The following is a 20,296-nucleotide window of genomic DNA, read 5'->3' on the forward strand; positions in this document are numbered from 1 at the left end:
ATGAGTCTGATGGCAGTGTTCTGAACTGTCTGTAGTTGTTTTATCATATTGTTAGGACATGTTAGGTAGAGGCTGTTGCAGTAATCCAAGTTACTAAGTGTGAGGGATTGTAATGAGCGTGAGACAAGTAATGAATTTGGTATGATGCATAGGACACAACCATAATTGCTCAAATTTGCTTTTTCCTCTTTTTGTGGCACCTGAAACTAGTTACACATTTATTAACTGTTGTCTCTGATTCTTATCGCATTGCATATGTACCATGCACATCTGTCAGCTATTCACTCTTGCATTCTTCGTGTATTATTTATTCTATCAAACCATTTTTTAGGCCTTTTATCGTCCTTGGTTGCATCCTAAAATTTGAAGCATCTAATCAAGTTTAACATGATATTTGTGGTGGGATTTTTTTTTTTTTGTCTTTTATTAGGGCAATGATGACAGTTTGCAGCACCCAGTTATGTCGGAAAAGAGTTGCAATGGCCTGGTGAATGGAGATGTGCTGGGAGAAGAGTGCAAAGAGACTGAAGGGAAGTGTGATGGCTTTCACAGATCTGATGGCGGTCATTCATACATTGTTCAGGAAACGTCACTTTGAGCCTCACTAGGGGTATTGGGGGGGAGGTGGAAAAGTTCCTGCTTGCAAAGTTGTAAATGATTCACCACTAGAAACTTGCCATAGTGAAGCTGAGTGACAAGCCCAGCATCAAAAGCACCCAAGCAGAGATTGTTTTGGTGTGTGTTATCATTTCTAGCAGTGCAGTTACCTTCCCCTTATGCTAAGGTTCTTTTATTGCCAACAATTGTGTCCATGCAGCCAGTACATATTCTGTGCCATTTTAGTTACCGGATCTCTTTCAATCATGAGGCATTTCTGAAACTTTGAAAGTGCAATTCAGAGCATCATGGATATAACTGGAATGCAATAAAGAATTAGCAACAAGAGAATAGATGCTTGCTGTAACTGGATATCGCTCTTTGTAGATCTGCCTGTAAACCAATTGCCTCACTTCCATAACATCAAAAATGAAGGGACCATGGGACTGACCCCCCTCCTTTCTATTGTAGAGTGAGGAGAAGAGGCTTTCCCCTTTGCTCCATGATAAAGTTACTGACTTTGTCACCAAGTAGCAACAGCATCATTTAAAGATAAGAGATTGGGAATACCAAGTCTCCAAAAATTAGTTGAGAAAAGATATGATGTAAATAAAAACAGGTTCACTGGAAAACAAGACAACACATTTTCTTCCACATCAGTTGATCCTTCAATAGTTGATCTGAAATTTATTGTTTAAAAAGAACACTAATTTATGGATATTTATTGTTGGGAGGAGGGTATAATACTGCCAAAAACAAGTATGTAAAAGAGCTACATAGCTGTGAGGTGAAACAGTGTAAAATAACAATTAGAGGACTTTTAATTTTGAGAAACGGAGGAATTTTGAGGAGGTCAATATAAAAGATTGCAGGCCATAAACCTCTGATCTTGGTAATAGTGGTGGTGATCTGTTGGCCATCCATCAGAGTCAGGTTCTTTTCTCGATCAAGCTTCTTAGACTAGGGTATTGCTGAAAGAGCATTTTCTGCCAACCAGTAGGATGAAATCAAGCATGCTTGAGAATAACAATATTAATGTTGGTACATATAACTCTTAAATTCAGAAAGACCTAAAGGCTTTCTGAGCATGTGCAGCTATTTCTGCAGAGCCTTTCCCTTATGACTGACTTTATCTTTTTCTGTCCATGCTCATGCATAGATGCAGATTAAATTCTCACTTTATCCTCTGTATAGTCCAAAACTATTTCCACTGTCCTCTCTTTTGCTAAAATAAAGAAATAATCTAACCTGTTTCTTCTCTTCCCTGAGCGGAATAATAGGAAGAAGGTTCAGGATTTATTTAGTATTGCAAATCAGCTGTTTACCATGGTGAATGCTGAGCAGTGCAGATGCAGCGGGAATATATTCATAGCAAATGGGCACAATGTCTGTCACTAGAGTCTGCGACCAGATCATGAAGTGGATTCCTGCTTGCTACCACTGTTCCGAGATGTCCCCATGATCACATAAACTTGATGGCAGAGCTAATATCTACGTTAGGGCATTCCTCAGTGTCCCAGAAGTCAGTGGATATATAGGTCTTACATGATACTATATAGGTATGCATATGGATGCACAACAAAAACTTACCCCAAGAAGAGGTAGCATGGGTCTTCTCTGTTGTCAGTACTCCTTCAAATATCCCAGGCCTTTACTGGTCCCATCCTGTACACAGAAGAAACAGTATCCATAGTGCATTGAAGATTGCTGTGCCGATGTAAAACATCTTGGCCTTTGGTATCTGAGAAAAACCACTCCCTTTAACATAGCTGATACCATAGTCTATGCCACTGGCATGTACTATACTGTGGCACTGTGAGCAATGCTGAGTGTAATGCCATAGAGGGAATTCTCTTCTAATGCTGGAAGTAGAGATTCATCACTGAGACCATCAGCTGGGAGCTACAAGTGGTGGACCAAGAATGATTTCTTGAACTTGATAAAAATGTCTTAAGGGGTATGTCCAAGCCTCACTCAAGCTCTCCAGTGTGTCTTCAAGCAAAATGATATAGCTCTGAAGTATTTGGAATTTCCTTGCTCCCAAAGAAGGAAGAGCAACATCCTTGCTTTTTTTACCACAAAAGTCATTGGCATAGGATTTCTTGGTATTTGGATCAGACTTTTTTGAGAGCTCCTAGCTAGGATCCTCTCCATGGTCTGAGGCAGAAGAGTCTATGGGGCTGCCCTCCACCTCATCATTATCCCTGTTCAAGGCCCTCTTGTTTTCTCTGAGGACAAGCAGGATAGCAAGACCTCAGCAGAGGTGATATCAGACAAAGTCTGCATTAGAAACTATTCCAGATTAGTTATGATTAATAGCTTTTAATATGCCTCATTATGCATACTTGCCATATCCCGTCTGCTGCTGATATAGCGAATTCTCTCAGTCTTCGGCTTTCTGCAGAACTGGCCAGTTGCATATCACCATTGCTCATGTCAGCATGTGTGTTTTTTCTTGTGAAGATAATTATTTTGTGTGAATGGAGGGGGAAGGAGGAGCCAAGATGGGCATTTTGGAGGGAGATGTGGGAAGGAGGAGCTGCGTGACTGTATCCCTTTTTGGGAATGCAGTATGGAGAAATGTAAGGGGGTAGGTCCATGTTTTTCATCTGAAGCATGGGCTAGTTCTCCTTACTGCAAAGCAGCTTTTCCGGAGCTGCTTTCTCAATCTTTAATGAACTCTACAGAGTTCACTGGGGAAACAGTAGAGGTGGTATTATTTCTTCCTTTGAAAACTTAGGACTGTCAGGGCCTACTTTACTTTTAATGCGTTCAGGCTTATGGTACGATCTTTGGTATTAAGTACCTTGGATTACTGCAACCTGATTTATTTAGCCCCATGTAAAAAGAATATTAAGAAGTTACAAATTATTCAGAACACCGCTGTAAGATTGATATTTAATCTGAAGCATTTTGATCATGTCACAGGTTATTATCAGAAATTACATTGGTTGCAGATTGAAGAAAGGATATTATTAAAATTTGGGTATATTTGTTACAAGACACTACATGGTTTAATACCTCCCTATATGCTTGATCATTTTACTTTTGTAAACAGAAGACACTTTGCTCGAGAATTTAGAATTTTTTGCATTCCCGTCAGTAAAGGGTTGCCTATATAAGAGATTTTTAAATAAAACTATGGCTTATCAGGCTGCCTTTTGGGATAAGAGTTTTAATAAGTTGATCTCCAGTTCCAACTCTTACTTAAATTTTAAAAAATTGTTTAAAACCTATCTTTTCAAGAAAAAATTTTAATCAGCCAAATTGTAATCTCTCTGTGTATGTGCAGTTCTCTTTTTCTTTTTTTTTTAAACCGCACAGAACTGCAAGGTTGTTGCAGTATACAAGCACATTGTTAAGTTATGTTATATTCCTTAGTTTGTGAGACATTTTTGATTCCTGTCAAGAGAATGGCCCTGCCTGCCCCTTGGTAGAGCTTCCTTTCATAACATACAAGACAGAGTAATTGAATATTTATATCCCCTTTAATCAACCCAAGATATATGGGTCCCTCAGCTTTAAGACCTGTCAGTGGAAATCCCACTTCACCACAGCAAAATCATGACCTAATCACTCTGAATTCTCCACTTAGATGTCTGGTTGCTCATGTAGAAGTCATGAAAATTGAGTGAGTTTAGCGGTTTCATAGTTTCCCTCCATCTTTCTGAGGAGGTTACCAGTATCATCCTGGTTTTCAGAAAACCTTCAAAAAGGATATCTTAAATTGGAACCTGTTTAGTATTTTGTCTTCAGCACTTCTGAGTTCTCTTCTATCTCATTACTCTCTTGGTCAAAAAGCACCCCAGTGTAATAAACAACTTATGACAACTAAATAGAGAGTTCCATGATATTGCATTCCTTGATCATCAGGTTTATGAGAAGGTTTTAGCACCCTGATCAGAAAGATCCCAGTCACCTCAGACCTCAACATGATGCCTAGCTAATGAAACTTCCTTTCAAGCTATTTGAGTTGTTCAATTTAAAATTACTTACATATGAAATGTTATTTCCAGTGAGGATAATGTCAACTAGGAGGGTCAGCAAACTTCAAGCTTTCATATTTACTATTCTGCCCAACAGGGTAGTTCTCAGTGCTTAATTTCAAATTTCTCACTAAGATAATTTTTCCAGTTCCAAATAAACCCATTCATTATTCTTCCCAAGGCCTCATGCATATGGAGTTGAGCAGGCATTACATGTGCTGGATATTGAAAGAACTCTGGCTTATTACATTATATTAAGAGAACACAACCACAGAATTAATCCTTTTTGTGTCTTTCCTTTGATCCCAATAACAAAGAATGGGCTGTTGCAAAATGGATATTGGCAAATTGGCTTGCAAACTTCATATAGCATTGCTACTTAATGCCCTATCTTATCCTTTTTTTCAACCAGATCAGGCACACCAAGTCAGAATCATGGCAATCTCAATTGCTCAGTTGTGCTCAACACAGGTACAAGAGATCTGTAGAATGGCCACAAAATAATCAGTGAATATATTCACATCACACTACTGATTTAACAAATATCTTGTCAATCAGGATGTCTTACAAGGACTGCTCAACTAGATGGCATCTCTCGTGATGGATGACATACATATCTAGCCATTCTCCCATGGAATTTCAAATGGTAATCATAGCTTTGGGATTCCTCGTATGTGTGACTGATTTTATCCTGCTTGTTTATGAAGAAAGTGAAGTTGTTTTACCTGGAAGGGAAGTTCTTCTTAGGATAAATTACAAACACATACATACCTGCCATCTTGGGGAAGTTCTGTCTTAAGCTAGAAAAAAGACTGAAATTAAGTTAGAAGGAGAAGTTGCAAGGGAATACCTGCACATGCACAGAAAAACTCTAGGTCTACCTAGCTCTAAGAGAGCTGCTCATATTGGTGCCATCAGATAATATTACCCACAGGTATGCCTGATTCATTTTACTGTCTTTGGAGAGCCCTTGTTACAGGTAAGCAGCTTCGCTTTCATAGCACCTAGATGTTAGTGTGGCATCTTACATGAAGAGAGCTTTTTTCTTGCTGTCTGTTGTAGACAGCCACTGCAGTGTTTGATTTTTGAAAGATAAAGATACAGGAAGGAGGCTTAGGGGGGTGGTAGGAATTGGAAAATGAGAAGAAGCAAGAACAGAATTTGGAAAACTTAATGGAACAAAATTGCAAGAAAAGTCATATATACGTTTAGATTTTAAAAATGAGTTTTTTAATATATTATAAAATGACACTTATTAAATTACTATTAATTTCCATCGCTTCATGTTTTATTATTCAGTACTGACACAGGCAGCCATTTTGTTGGTTTGTGATATCTGTGATTAATGATACCCAAATGGTTAAAAAAAAAATCTCTTGACCATGTGGCATTTCACATTTTCTTTTTATTTTCAGTTGTATTATCTAACAAAAATGTTCAGGCCAAGTACCAAGCCTATATTAAAACTAGATCTAGTGTGTTAAGTGAGATTTCCAGAAATATGTCAGTTAGTGAAATTTGAAGTCTTTAGGTTGCTTTATGACTTATAGCTTAGTTCACTGGTCAAATACTAGAAAGTAAAAATGTATTTGGCTTAAGATGAGGCTGTCAGGAGTGGGGCTGGCATCACTGAAGCAATAACTGCAGTATATGTTACATGAAGCCAGCTTCTGGAAATTTTTGCATTTGGCTGTAGTAGATTTTTTTTAAATCAGAGAGGCAAGTTATAGAACTGCTATTATTGGTGATTAAAAATATCCTCCCCTGCTCCCCAAATCAAATCAAATCTGAATTTCTAATGGTCTCGTGTTTGTAGAATTATCCAGTTTTTTCTCCTAACCAAGATCTGAAATATTCTTCCAGCTTCTGATCAGGAACAGGGTAATAGCAAAAACATCTGATTTTAAGATTTAATGTGCCTCTTCATAAGATATGCCTAGCTTTTCCTTATTAAAGCAAGAAGGGTGGTCAAAAAATTTAGGTTTCTTCAGATGTTATCTAGCTATAAAATTTTCAGTATAACACAAGCACATTAATTACTCGTTTCTTCTGTTAGAACTGCTTGCCAACATATGCTAAGTAATCATGAACAGTGTGGGGAGGTATAGCCAATGCCAGACAGACTTCTACGAGTTCCGTCCCATATAGGGCAAGAAGGATCAGGAGCGAGTATACATATTTTAGACTAAATTTAAATCGTCTTGAATATAGGTCTTACTGATCTCAGGGGGAAGGGAAGACATCTTATACTGAAACTTAGCAAGTAAAACGAATAATTACTGGTTTGTTGCTTTGAAATTGAATGTGACTTTTGGGCAGACTCGATGGACCACACAGGCCTTTATCTGCTGTCATGTACTATGTTACTATATATGTATAATCCAAATTAAATGTGAAAAATTAAAATTTTTACTGAAACAAAAGAAATATTTTAACAAAACCAATCAGCATTGATAAGTTTCACAAGATACAGATTAGCTACAGATTGTCCATTTGACTCTTCTTTCTAAGCCTTTAATTTAACCTTAAAAGGCCATTTTGCAAAGGATTTCTAGGGCAGAAAAATGGCATCAAATTTCCCAGGTAATTTACAGAAGGGTCACTGAACACAGAGCAGATATTCTGCAGCACTTAACCAGAGCACAACTGAATATCTGTTCTAATCATCATGGCACTCTCTAGTTAGTTATATATAGAAATGAGAAAAGGGTATCTCCTCCACACCCCTTTCAATTCACTCACGCTTATCTCAATCTTTTTCAATATTTACCGACCCTCAGAGGTACCACCTTGATACTCAAAATATTTCATTGTATCCGACTTCACACACCATATCTTCACCGGGTCATACTTTTATAACCTTTTTTAATTAAATAATTTTTAAACATTTTGTCAACAGTTTTTTTTAAAACAAAGTACTTAGCTTTTAGTCTTTTAGTGGTCAGTTTGTAGGGACATTTATGCTGACATGTTTCACCTAGCAGGTTTTTTCAAGGCTTATATCCCTAAACTAGCTTTCGCTGCCAAGTATTGGTGGTTTAATAAGGCGGTAAAAGCTAGATTAGGGATATGAGCCCTGTAAAAACCCACTGGGTAAAACATGTCAGCATAAATGTCCCTACAAACTGACCACTAAAAGCTAAGTACTTTGTTTTAAAAAAAACTGTTGACAAAATGTTTAAAATTATTTAATTAAAAAAGGTTATAAAAGTATGACCCGGTGAAGATATGGTGTGTGAAGCCGGAAGTAGTATAATGGGTGCACCTCATGTCAAAATGATTGACAGCTGTCAGAGATAAGGATCGACCAATCAGCATTCACTTCCGGGTTAAGCCCCGCCCATGCCCCGCCCCTCCCATAGGAATGAATGGTGGCAGACCATAATCACAAGAATCTTCAGGTTTACGCTCATTCACCGCTGGTTCTCTTTGAAACGAGCAGAAAAAACACAAACATGATAGATTTATCATCGGTATGTACACCTTGTCCACAGGTTTCTGTGATCGTGAAGATCTGCCACTTCCCTACAAAAAAACAAACATACAGAAATAAATTTTCCTTTTTAAAACACACAAACACATTCATAAACCCTTCAACGACCCCTGGTAATAAAAAGTGTGTGTGTGTCTCTCTCTTACCGTGGAAGATCCTGGCTTTTCCAACATGTCTGTTGCTTCAGCGTCAGCAGCGGCTTCATAAAATTCAATATCTGAAGTATTATCCTCTGGTAGTTCATAGCCTACATCTTCATTTTCTGTGTCTGAATCATATAACTTTTGAGCATCTGGAAACTCTTGTATTTCAGAATCTGTTAATTTGTGTGTATGCTCCCCGGTATCTGCCGTTGCGTCAATCGGTTTTTCAGCCGGTGGGTAACCCTCTTTCTCCGCATTACAGTCTTTAAGAAAGTTATGAGGCCTCTTGGTAGGCCTTTTTTCAGTTACCTGCGTGTTAAAGGGGTCCATGTTTTCTTTGTATGATTCGTACAGTTTTTCTGTCTTCGGGTAACCCTCTTTTTCTACATCACGATCTTTAAGAAAGTAACTCAATCTACGAGCCTTCGTGACAGTCATTTTGTTTGACGGCTTGAGAACCTTTATTTTGTTGCTAACAGCTGTGAGAACTTTTTATTTCTGATGTTAACAGCTGTTAAAGATCTAAGACATACGTCATTATGACAACACCAGGGGGGCCAGGACAGGACAGGACACCTCCTCCCTCTCCCCCTTGACTTTAACAAGAAGGATGAACCAATGAGCTATAAAGTCCTGTTAAATCTTTCCACTACAGCTGCTTTAACATCATTATGGACTGTAAAATATCTCCACATTTTGGATTTTAAAGTCCTGTTAAATCTTTCCACTACAGCTGCTTTAACATCATTATGGGTCAAAAAATGGCTAACACCTTTTTGTTTTAATAAATTCTTCAGAGACTTATTTAAAAATTCTTTACCCTTGTCTGTTTGAAGTTTTTCAGGTGTACGCCCTAAATTAAATATTGTTTCAAAGGCTTTGGTAACTTCGTGACCGGTTTTTGTTTTTAAACTCACGACCCATGCATATTTTGACAGGATATCTATTACCGTTAAGATGTATTTGTAACTGTTGTTATAACGGGCAACGGCTGACATGTCAACTAAGTCACTTTGCCACTGTCTGTCAACTTCCGACACAATTGTTTTATTTCTTTTAAAATGGATTCTAGCCGGTCTGTGTAAATTATATGTGTTTTGACCGGTGACCCAATCCACTACATCTTTTCTCCGGACTGTTATATCACTCTTTTTAGCCGCTTGAAGTAGAGGGTTAATGCCTCCATAGCTTCCTGCCGCGTATGGATCATAATAAATTTGCTTCAATAAAGATTCTTTCATAGCTCTGCCTTTTTAACAGAGCCCTATTAGGTGACAGCTGCTTTTGGGTTTTTTTTCAGATTGTTGAGACAACAGTAGGGGGCCAGGATAAGTTCAGACATGTTTAAACACACCTCCACCTCTCCCCCCCTTGGCTTTATCAGGGGAGGGGGGCTGCAAGGGGCTTATCAGCTGTTACCATGACAATAGGGGAGCTGGCCCATTAACCATTAGCTCAGAATTCCTACTGAAAGTGTGTTAAAAAGCAGAAAAGAAAATAAATAAATAAATGCAACCTTTTCTCAATTGTTTCTGCCCCTGATCTGTTTTAAAAACAGGAAAGATTTTGTGAATGTCTTTTGTTTTGTGATCTGCTCTATCCATGAGCTCTTAAATCCTGTCTTTTAACTAAAAACTGTTAAAATAAAGACGCTTCTTTTTCTGGCTACATCATTTCCGGGAGGGTTTTGACCAAGTCTGTTTCCCCTATTTCCGCCTACGTGGTCAGAAAAGCGCATTTCCGCCGCTTCATTCACCCTATTTCTGCTTACGTGGTCAGAAAAGCACATTTCCGTCGCTTCATTTACTCTATTTCCGCCTACATCATCAGAAAAGCACATTTCCGGTAGGGGCAGGCACTCCCATTTCCAGTGATGTCATGAGAAAGCGTATTTCCGGGGTCAAACACGCCCCCATTTCCGGTGATGTCATCAAAAAGTGCATTTCCGGGGCGGGACATGAGGTGGTGGGGCAATGGGAGGGGTGGGGACATGGATGGGGCGGGGCTACCACCATTCATTCCTATGGGAGGGGAGGGGCAGTGGGTGGGGGCGGGGCTTAACCCAGAAGTGAACGTTGATTGGTCGATCCTTATCTCTGACAGCTGTCAATCATTTTGACATGAGGTGTACCCATTATACTACTGCCGGATACAATTAAATATTTTGAGTATCAAGGTGGCACCTCTGAGGGTCGGTGAATATTGAAAAAGATTGAGATAAGTGTGAGTGTATTGAAAGGGGTGTGGAGGAGATATCCTTTTCTCATTTCTATATGTATAATCCTGCTTGCACAAAAGTCTATAACAAAAAGCTATAGTGCAACTCTAGTTAGTGGCAGAGTGGTTCAGATGCAGTGTTGGGGTGAATCTAGAAGTTATCTGAGCCCACGGATATACAGTGCCAGTGCCTGGATAAGTATCTGGGCAAGTAAGACTGCAGAAATAGCTGTCCTAATGTGCATGGAGAATTATCTGGTGTAGGTGCTGAAATATTGGCTTGCACCCAGATAACTTCCAGTGGCCCAGCATTGAACATCCATGTCAAATTCAGCCAGCAGCAGTGAGCACCTTAAAAATTACTGATCTCTCTCAGCTGGATATTTGGCCCATAATTCTTATCATAATATTGTTGACCTTTGCAAAAACATGTTGCTCCAGCTTAGAGATAGCTGGGGGGGGAGGGGGGTTAATAGAGGTCTAAAAAATCCTGAATGAAGTGGAACAAGTAAAAAAGTATTAGTATAAAGAACAAGGCATTCCTTAAAGTTACCTAGTAACACATTTAAAGCAAATAGGAGAAAATATTTTTTTTCATTCAATGGAAAGTTCTGGAACTCAGTGCTGCAGCAAGTGGTAAAAGCAGATAATGTAGCTGGGTTTAAAAAAAGGTTTCAACAAATTCCTAAAGGAAGTCCATAAATCGTTATTATGGTAGATCTGGGAAAAGCCACTGCTTATCCCTGAGGTTAGGTAGCATGGAATCTTCTTAATTTTTGTTACTCTGCCAGATTCTTGTGTCCTGAACTGGCCACTGTTGGAAACATACTAGGCTAGATGGAACCTTAGTCTGACCCAGTATGACAACCCATGTTCTTATGACTTCATATTGAGCACACAATAGGTGTAATTTTTACAGGACAGGAATCCACAACTATCATTAGAACCTAACTTAATGTTGATCAGGGTCAATGAAAACGGTCAAAATAATTGTAATATGAGCTTAAAGAAAGCTTTAACTGCTTAAAATGTCAACTCACTTTTATAAATAACATTTTGTCCTAAAACTTTTCTAAATTTGTAAATGCCAGTAAATTCTAGAGTTGGCAAAATTGATACCATTGCTAGATATCATGTATGCATTACAATGGCTGGCTGTGTCAACTGGATGGTAAAATTTAACATGAAATGCATAATCATGGTGCTGTCTTAACACTATGCAAATGATCAAAGCCTGAGGAAAGAATCAGAGAAGTGGTATATAATATTATGACCCATGCCTTCTTTTTTTTTTTTTTTTACACTTTCCAAGCAGTCATTCTCCCACTTCAGGAAATTGAGATGATTCTTATCCTCTTTGCTTTGAATATGCATTTCTGACTGAAGCCTCTTCTCACGAACTCACTGTTCCAAACTAGTGTTTGAGTGGTTGTAGCGGGAAGCTTCTTGAGCATACCAGAAATTTCCTTGGAATCTGCTCTTTATCCTTGTGCTTCTACAGAGCCAGAAGAAGCAATTGGGTAATAAAATATCTGTTCTTTAGGGTCTAGGTGATCTTGTATCTATCATGCACATGTGAACAAATACTGGTAGCAGAATAGGGGAAGAAAAGGAAAAATACATCCATGTTTTTTGACAGGATTATTTCCTTGATTTAGGGCTCCTTTTACAAAGGTGCGTTAGGGTCTTAATACGTGGAATAGCACGCGCTAAATTGCCGCATGCGCTAGACCTTAACGCCAGCATTGAGCTGGCGTTAGTTCTAAAAGCGTAGCGTGGGTTTGGAACGCACTAAAATGCTGCGTGCGCTAAAAACGCGCACCTTAGTAAAAGGTGGCTGAGAGAGAACTCTTATTATTGGGTTTAGCATTCATTCGTTACAGAACTTTCCAATCAGAAAAGATCACACATGTGAAGCAGTATTCCTAGCAACCATTTATAAATAACATTTCAATCTGTCGGCAAGGATTACATTTATAGCTTTTGAAGGTTTTTTGTGCAAGTTGGAGATTGAATCCAAACTGGAAAATTTTGGAAACCTTGATATTGTTAGTATCACTGTTTTGTTCCAAGAATGTGCATGAGAGCATGCTTTTGATGACTGAAGTGCCACTCTGAGATCAATGAGCCATCTTCTAGGCCAGTTTAAAGCTTCCATGTAGTAAAATGATCATTTTAAAATTTTCTACACCTTGACCTTTTCGTTGTTTCCTGGCAGCAGTGTAATTCTCTCTTGACAGTCGGTACTTTGTCCTGCCTGCCTGCCTGCCTCCCTTCTAACACCAGAATCTTTTGTAGTCTGCTATCCTAGGCAAATGCCTTTTGTGCCTAGGCCTTCAGCCAGTCACGGCTACTGCCTTCCAAAGATTTCCAGTGGAGAACTTGTTCCATTTTAACTCCTCCTTTTGAAGAAAATTAATAACTTGTATTTATTTCATTAGGTCTTGATGATAGGTATTTTTACATTTCAGCAGGCCAATGTGGTTGCTGCTTTACTTAAACAGATTTTTCACCACTTAAGAGGTATTTTTATTAATGTTAACAAGTTTTGGGTTATTGTGTTTTTATTTATATACGTAGAATTATTTGTATACACAAGTTAAATTGCCACCTGGTCCTATCTCAAAATGCTTCCAATCTAAATGGGCACTTAAAGGTTTACCATTCCCCCCCCCCTTTTACAAAACCACAAAAGCATTTTTTAGCACAGGCCAGCATGCTGAATGCACTGCTCCTGACACTCATAGAGTTCCTATGAGCATTGAGAGCAGTGCAGAGCATTCAGGGTGCTGGCTTGCATTAAAAACCTCTTTCGTGGTTTTGTAAAAGGGAGGTTTAGTGACCTAAAGTTACATGGCAAGTGATAGGTAAAGGAAGCATCATGCAAACAACACCAACGTCTAACTTATCTGTTAAGTGTTGGAAAATATACAAATCTGTTCCCTTTATTAATCTGGCTTTATGGATTGTAGCATCCAGAAGGCTTAAAATTTTATCATTCAGTCCTGCTAATATATTAAACTTTATGCAGTAAAATGGAGAAACCTCAAATGATGACCCTTCTGAATTTATAAAAATTTAGAGCATGCTTCCAAATAGTTTTGTCCTGACTTGTTGAGCGATATAAAGATATTGATTGTGCTTAGAGGAGACAAGAAGGATAAAAATTCAAATTGCAACTATAAATGTCTAAACTTGATTATTGAACTTTAATGATATCAAAGAGGATCAGTATTGAATTATATATTTTTATATGTCTTAATGATGTCAATTTAATTCTTAATTGTGTTGTTTGATATTTCCAGTCTGTATGTGATTTCAGTGCTTGTATGTTGTTTCTCCTCTTTCCCTTCAGTGACTTCTGTACTAAAAATGCATTGTATTTTTTTTTTATTTTCTTGGTAGATGTTTTTCTTAGAAAACTTGCCTTGCTAAGGTAGTAAGGAATAGATTAGGTTCTAGAACTTGCCAGTATTGCTATGCATTTGAGTTTATGATGAGATGATTCTCCTGATCTCCCCCCTCACCTATTTCCCCTACCTATTTCTGATTGTTCTCTTCTGCTCTAACCTATTTCCCTAAGTTTAATGATGGGCACCAATGGGATAAGTCATGCATTTCAAGAACTAAGCCTTAAAGGTATGCTGAAAGTTTCATTTAGCAATTAGCATCCTATATAATGAAGTTCACCATATCCCTTCAACTATTCCTGGAAAGGAGCCAAGCATTACATTTGTCTCATTCATTAATATGCCGTCCCACTGCCAGTTTTTTTCTAAACTGGATAACACAGCAGGTCTGTGAATTAACAAAGCTGTAATTCTTCAGTCTTGGCCATGACCTTTTCTTAGCTCTTCTCCATTCTTAGATGTCTTTCCTTTAAATGTTTACTCTCCCATTTCCCTTAAATTTAAAGGAAGAGTTGCTGAGTAGATTTATTTTTAAGATTTAGTTTCTCAGTCTATAGTGTAAGTTTTCTGTTGTCATTTCTAGTGAAAATCACCAGCAGTGCTTTGGGGTTTGTATCTATTCATCCTACCTGCAAAATGAAAACTCAACATGGAGGAGCAGGAAGCACAAGATGTTTAAAAATGCACTTCAAATGCATCCTGTGTTCTTTTTCCTAAGTCCTTCAGTTAATATGAAAGAAAACAGCTTGATTAGAAGAGCTTCAGCATTGCACATAGCCTACATAAACCCTTCATCACTTCAGCCATGTGATCTGGTCATTACAGATGCCCACCTGATAAATGGATTGCTGAAAATTGTCACTGAAGCAAACTAATGCAATATTGATTATAGGTGTAAATACTTCTCTGAATTACCCTATTGGCTATTAGGTATCTGCTTGAAAAGGATCCCAATGATGGTGACCACATGTAATATGAGGGTGTTTCAGTTAGTGATATTGTGTTAGAAGTGTTGAATTTGTACAACATCTGTGATATTTTTGTTCAAGTGTGCTGTTCCTGAATGCTAGTGATGTCACCATCTTTTTCTGATGTACCAGCTGTATTCAGATCAATAGGTGTAGTGTTTTCAGAGCTGTTATGTTGTCAGAACAGGGCATATGTCTTTTTTTCAGTTGGTTAGCATGTACAGTTGTCTCAGGTATCTGCACCAGCTCACTGTGGATTGGACTTTTCTGATGAGTCCTAAAGTCAGTCCCAACTATCGGCAAATTATTTTGTATTATGCTAGGTGAAGCTGCATGCTTCAGTAGCTTCTAGCATCAGCTTTTAAAACGAGGCAAGCCTTGTGAAATGTGGCTTCTGTTCACCACAAGAAGAGTGTGGTAGATAGTTGGGTCTGAACTGATTCCTTGCTGAAGGTAGGAGAGCACAGGTCTGAAGTCTATCCTTCTTGTGTTGTATGATGTATTTCTGACCAAGAAGAACATACTTAACTTTTGTCATAGTATCTGTGATTCTTGTAAATGTCTAATAAATGAATAATGTAGAATCTAAACTACATGATCTGCACACTGCAAGACACAGAAGGCACGTTAGATGTAAATATTATCTCCCTTCAGTGCAAACTCAACCAAATGATATTGACATGTGCTCTATGACCTGTGAACCAACTCTGTTGTTGATATCTTTAGCTGTGACTTGTATGTCCAGTCTAGTCTGCTGTATGTGCTGTATCACTAGATGAAACTGGAATAGTACATTCTTCTCTTGTACATGTTACAATAGATTTTTAACTGTTATTTCATGATTTGTACATTTGTGCAATTGAAGAAAAACATGTGAATAAAAGCACAATAAAATCACCAACAGCTGAATTTTGTCATCTTTCATCCTGACACTTCATGCTGTATTTAAACCAGGACACCCCAGAAGTTTCAAAGAATTGAAAAGTTATGTTTTGGGGTTTTTTTTTTTCTTGGAAGTAGGAGAGTCCTGTGGAAATGACAGGTGCTTTTCACTCATTCTTTTTACCTGTGTGGGTTGTGCTAGATGATCCCTAGATCCTCCTGAGAAATTATATGGGAGATACATGGTGACAGCTCCCTATTGTTAAAATCATAAGCTCTGTCGTCCTGGAGCATTCCCTTTGCAATTTGTTTCAATTAGCTTCCTCAGGGGACGATTCTCAAAATATAAATGTGTCTTTGACGTGCATGCTAAACTGCTTCCAGGTGGATTAGCGTGGATGTATTTTAGCAGTGGATTATAAAAACAGCTTACCGTGGTCTTTTCCAAGTTTCCTAACAGTCTCCGATTCTGACATGCAAATGTAGTACAATGAGGTTATTAATATTAAAAAGAGCACTCCAAGCAATTCTCTATTATCAAGTGATTCCCTAACCTCGTTGTGCCATATTTGCAGCCAAAATTTGCTGACAGTTCTGAGCTATAATAGCTTTACGTTCTGATCAGTGCCTGAGCGCTGATTGGCTAAGGCACTGACAGGAATGTAAGGTTTGACAGCTCAGAACCCACCATGCAAATAAAAAAACAAACAAATTGAAGATCGGCAGGAGAGATGCCCACTCTCTTTCACTGTGCTTGCACAACCTCTGGATACCCACCCCTGGCAGTGGGAGAGATGCCCAGTTCCTAGGAGGGGCCTTAGGCCTCTCCCCGATGCATCCCAGCACACCGGGAAGGGGCATGCCCATCATTTTGCAAGAGGTTGGCCTGTCAGCCAGAGCTGGATAGGCATCCAGTCAGACTTCATCAATAGGGAAGTTGGGGCAATGGCAGGAGGGAGTGGGCATCACTCCCACTGCGGGGAGTGGGGTAGTTTGGGGGATTGTGTGACATGGCAGCATCTGACCCCCCTTCTCCCATTCAGTGTCTGCTTTTCCCCTTCCATCCAGCATGTGCCCCCTCCTCTCTTCCATTCTGTCTGCTTCCTCTCTCCCTTCTATCCAGCATCTTCCCCCTTCTGTCTCCCTTCTCATCCAGCGTCTGCTTCTCTTCCACTCTCATCCAGCGTCTGCGCCTCTCTCTCCCCCTCCATCCAGCATCTGATCCCCTCTCCCTTGCATCCAGCGTCTGCTCCTCTTGCTCCTCCTTTCATCTAGCATCTGCCCCTCTCCCCCTTCCAAGTGGAAGGCATGTGAAATCTCTTAGAGAGGAAGAGATAATGGTTACTGCGGATGGACAGACTAGATCGGCCATTTGGCCTTTATCTGCCATCATGTTTCTATGTTTCTATCCAGTGTCTGTGCCTTTATCTCCCCCTTCCATCTTGCACCTCACCCCTCTCCCCTCCCCTCCAATCCAGCATTTGACCTCTATCCTCCTTCCATCTAGCATCTGCCTTCTCTCCCCCTTCCATCCAGCATCTGCCCTCCTCCTTCCATTTAGCATCTGCTTCCTCTCCCCCTTCTATCCAGCATCTGTCCACTCTATCTCCCCCTCTATCCAAAATCTGCCCCTCTCTCTTCCCATCCTGCACCTGACCCCCTGACATGTCTAGCAGTGCTATAGAAATGATAAGTAGTAGTACTGGAGTTCTTGGAATATAAATAGGAATAATACTGGAAACAAAACATTACTATTTGTTGTAATTTATTGATTCTCTTCTTATCTGATAGTATGAATATACTTTCCATCTTTCTTAGCCTTGAAATACTATGGATGAACCTTTTGGGAACTTGTGGAACTGACAGAGAAGGAGACAAGTTGGCACATAGTTGCTTATTTGCACAGTTTCTTGTTTACATTTGAAGGGGACTGCCATTTGCAGTTTAAAGACTTTTTGACCATTTAGTTGGCACAATAGTATGGTAATTATGTGTGAGGATTAGGCTTTCTGAGTCTGTCAAGATGGGCTAAAATAAATTGTAATAAGTTTTAATGAGTGGGGAATGTGATATGCAATTATAGTGCAGCAATTGCAATTTAAAAAGTAAAATGTAATTGTTATTAAATTTGGCAATGTGATTTGTATTAATTTTGAATTTAACAACTTTTGAACTATTACATTGAATTATTATTATATGTGTAGAGTATAGTAAAATTATTTACATGACAGTTGACAGTTTAACTTCATTAAAGTAGGGCAATGAATATGTATGAGATCTATTTACATTCACTACTTCCATTATATGCAAATAGATCTCATACATATTCATTGTAGAAATCCTGAAAACCAGGCTGGGTCATTGAGCATAGGTATTGGACTCCAGCGCACTCATAAAGCTGCAGTTACCAATTAAGCTGCTAGCTTTCACTCAAGGTGTGAAAAATAACAAAAACATGAAAAATGACACTAACGCAAGGTTTTACTAAAACATAATTATTTATTTAGTTATTGTTTTTATGTTTCCATTATGAAACTCAAAAGAATAAACCATAGTTGCATTAACAGTTGCGTTAGTGGGAGGCCGTTATAGTTGCCAAAATGCTGGCCTTCTGATAACGAGCTCAGCTCAATACTTCGAAAACTCCCCATTATATACCTTTGGCCCAGTGTGACATCATTGGCTGTGCGGGCCAATCAAAACTAACAGAGGTGGTCTTAAAAGTTAGACAAAGAAAATTCCTCTATGTTTAAAAATTTAGAAATTACATTTGTTGTGTTTACATTCATTTCTGAATATACATTGACATTTTATTACATATTCAATATTCTTTTTGTCATTCTTTAAACTTATTTCAGACAATTTGTCTATTTGTCAGGCAAGATGCTGAAATGTTCTAAGCCTGCTTTGAACAACTAAGTTTCATGTTACACCTACAAACAGTGCTGAAAATTGGTCAGCCTTAAAGGAAAGGAGGGGCTGTCTTCCCTTCTCCCTGAGCTGACAGTTTCAAATTTCATTGATCTTCACACAGAAGCCTTCCTACGTTAGAGACTGGAACAGCAGTCTCTGACTCTAAGTTAACCATTTCCGGATGTTGTGTTCAGGATTTTTCCCTTAGTATCTTCCATTTCATTTTTAATACAAAATTCCTTCATCCATCCATACTTGGGCCCAACATTCATAACTTCACACACATTATATGTCATTCATATTTAATACATATTATATCTTAGTTTAGAATACGTAATCTAATATGCTCTTCCTAGCCAGCCTAAGGCATATCTGGTATCAATTAGAACCAGGATGCTAGGAGCGGGAAATCTGAACAAAGACTTGACAGAGACAGAAAGTCACTGACACAAAATAGAGTCCAAGACACAGAAGATATAGAAAGACAGAGAACAAAATGGAGTCCATGTATATCCTGATTTCCTCCATGATCTAGCCTAATAGCAAAGTACATACAAAGAATATTATTATGTTTTCCCTTAATATTAATCTGTAGTGTGTTTTTCTGGCCTTGGCTACAGCCATAATCAGATTTTTATTCACCAGTTTTTCATATGCTTCTGTTGAGCGTGGCCTTATCTAACACATATGCTTGTATCTAACTAGAGTTACCCAGAATCATACGAAAAACAGGCCCTTTTGTAGAAAAACTCTACAAAAATACTGCACTATCATGTCCTGACATCCATTCCATTACCGTCCCATAGACATCACCCCCTACTGGCCACGAGCCACTACTGCTCAGTCATGAACCTTGAGGACTTGGTTTGAGGACCTCTGATATTGAGGCACCCAAATTAGTAGTTTAAATTTTTAATATACAGTGGTACCTTGGATTACAAGCATAATCCGTTCCAGGAGCATGCTCGTAATCCAAAATGCTCGTTTATCAAAGCGAGTTTCCCCATAGAAAATAATGGAAACTCACTTTGATACGTTCCCCCCCCCCCCATCGATATCCGGCATCGCTCCCCCCCGCTCGCAAAGGCCCCCTTGTTCCAACCGGCACCCCCCCAAGCGAACCGCCCCCCCCCCGCCCCGAACAATTTAAACTTACCCCCCCTGTCTAGCGCAGGCACAGATCATGTGCCTAGAAGATCTTCCGGCTTCTGCCTGCCTGCCTTGAGCATGCATCTGTGCATGCTCAAGGACTTCTAATTCTCACTCTCGCCGACGGAGAATTACAGGGCACTGCTGCGAACTTCACAAAAAGGGTGCCACATAAACATCTCACCATAACTTCCAAAACCTACTAGACTCTCCTGTCTACAACCCACAATAGTCCTTATGGCTGCAGGTGGCACCCATATGCCAGTACATTAGGATTTGGGGGGTGTACATGTTCCATCATAAATGTGGTTAGAGTGGCTTATGGGCCTGGGTCCTCTCTATGGTTCACTAGCCCACTCTACCCCCAGACTACTTAAGCCACCTCTGTGCTCTACTAGGCTTTGCTATGCCAGGTGCTGATGTTCTGGAGGCAGATATGTACATTTTTATTCTGATTTTTATGGTGTTGGGGGGTCAGTGATCACTGGGGCAGTATGTGGGGGTCTGTACTTTGGATCTGCAGTGCTTATCTGGTCAC

The 20,296-nt window shown here is 39.1% G+C and overlaps 1 protein-coding gene across 5 annotated transcripts in view; it reads left to right on the forward strand.

Annotated features, from left to right (window-relative positions):
- SLC5A6 (solute carrier family 5 member 6) overlaps positions 1–20,296 on the forward strand; it is a 268,897-nt gene that overhangs the window by 186,758 nt on the left and 61,843 nt on the right. The window contains exon 16 of one of the 5 annotated variants that reach the window (XM_033936350.1): positions 14,430–15,712. The exons of 3 other annotated variants lie outside the window; for them this stretch is intronic. In XM_033936350.1, coding sequence (XP_033792241.1) covers positions 14,430–14,432 — 3 coding nt within the window. In that variant the 3' untranslated portion in view covers positions 14,433–15,712. Of the gene's footprint in view, positions 1–430; positions 7,337–14,429; positions 15,713–20,296 lie in introns of those variants that run through there. One more of the 5 variants, XM_033936349.1, reaches the window with a different exon arrangement.

Source organism: Geotrypetes seraphini, chromosome 3, assembly GCF_902459505.1.
Source record: "Geotrypetes seraphini chromosome 3, aGeoSer1.1, whole genome shotgun sequence".
NCBI lineage: Eukaryota > Metazoa > Chordata > Amphibia > Gymnophiona > Dermophiidae > Geotrypetes > Geotrypetes seraphini.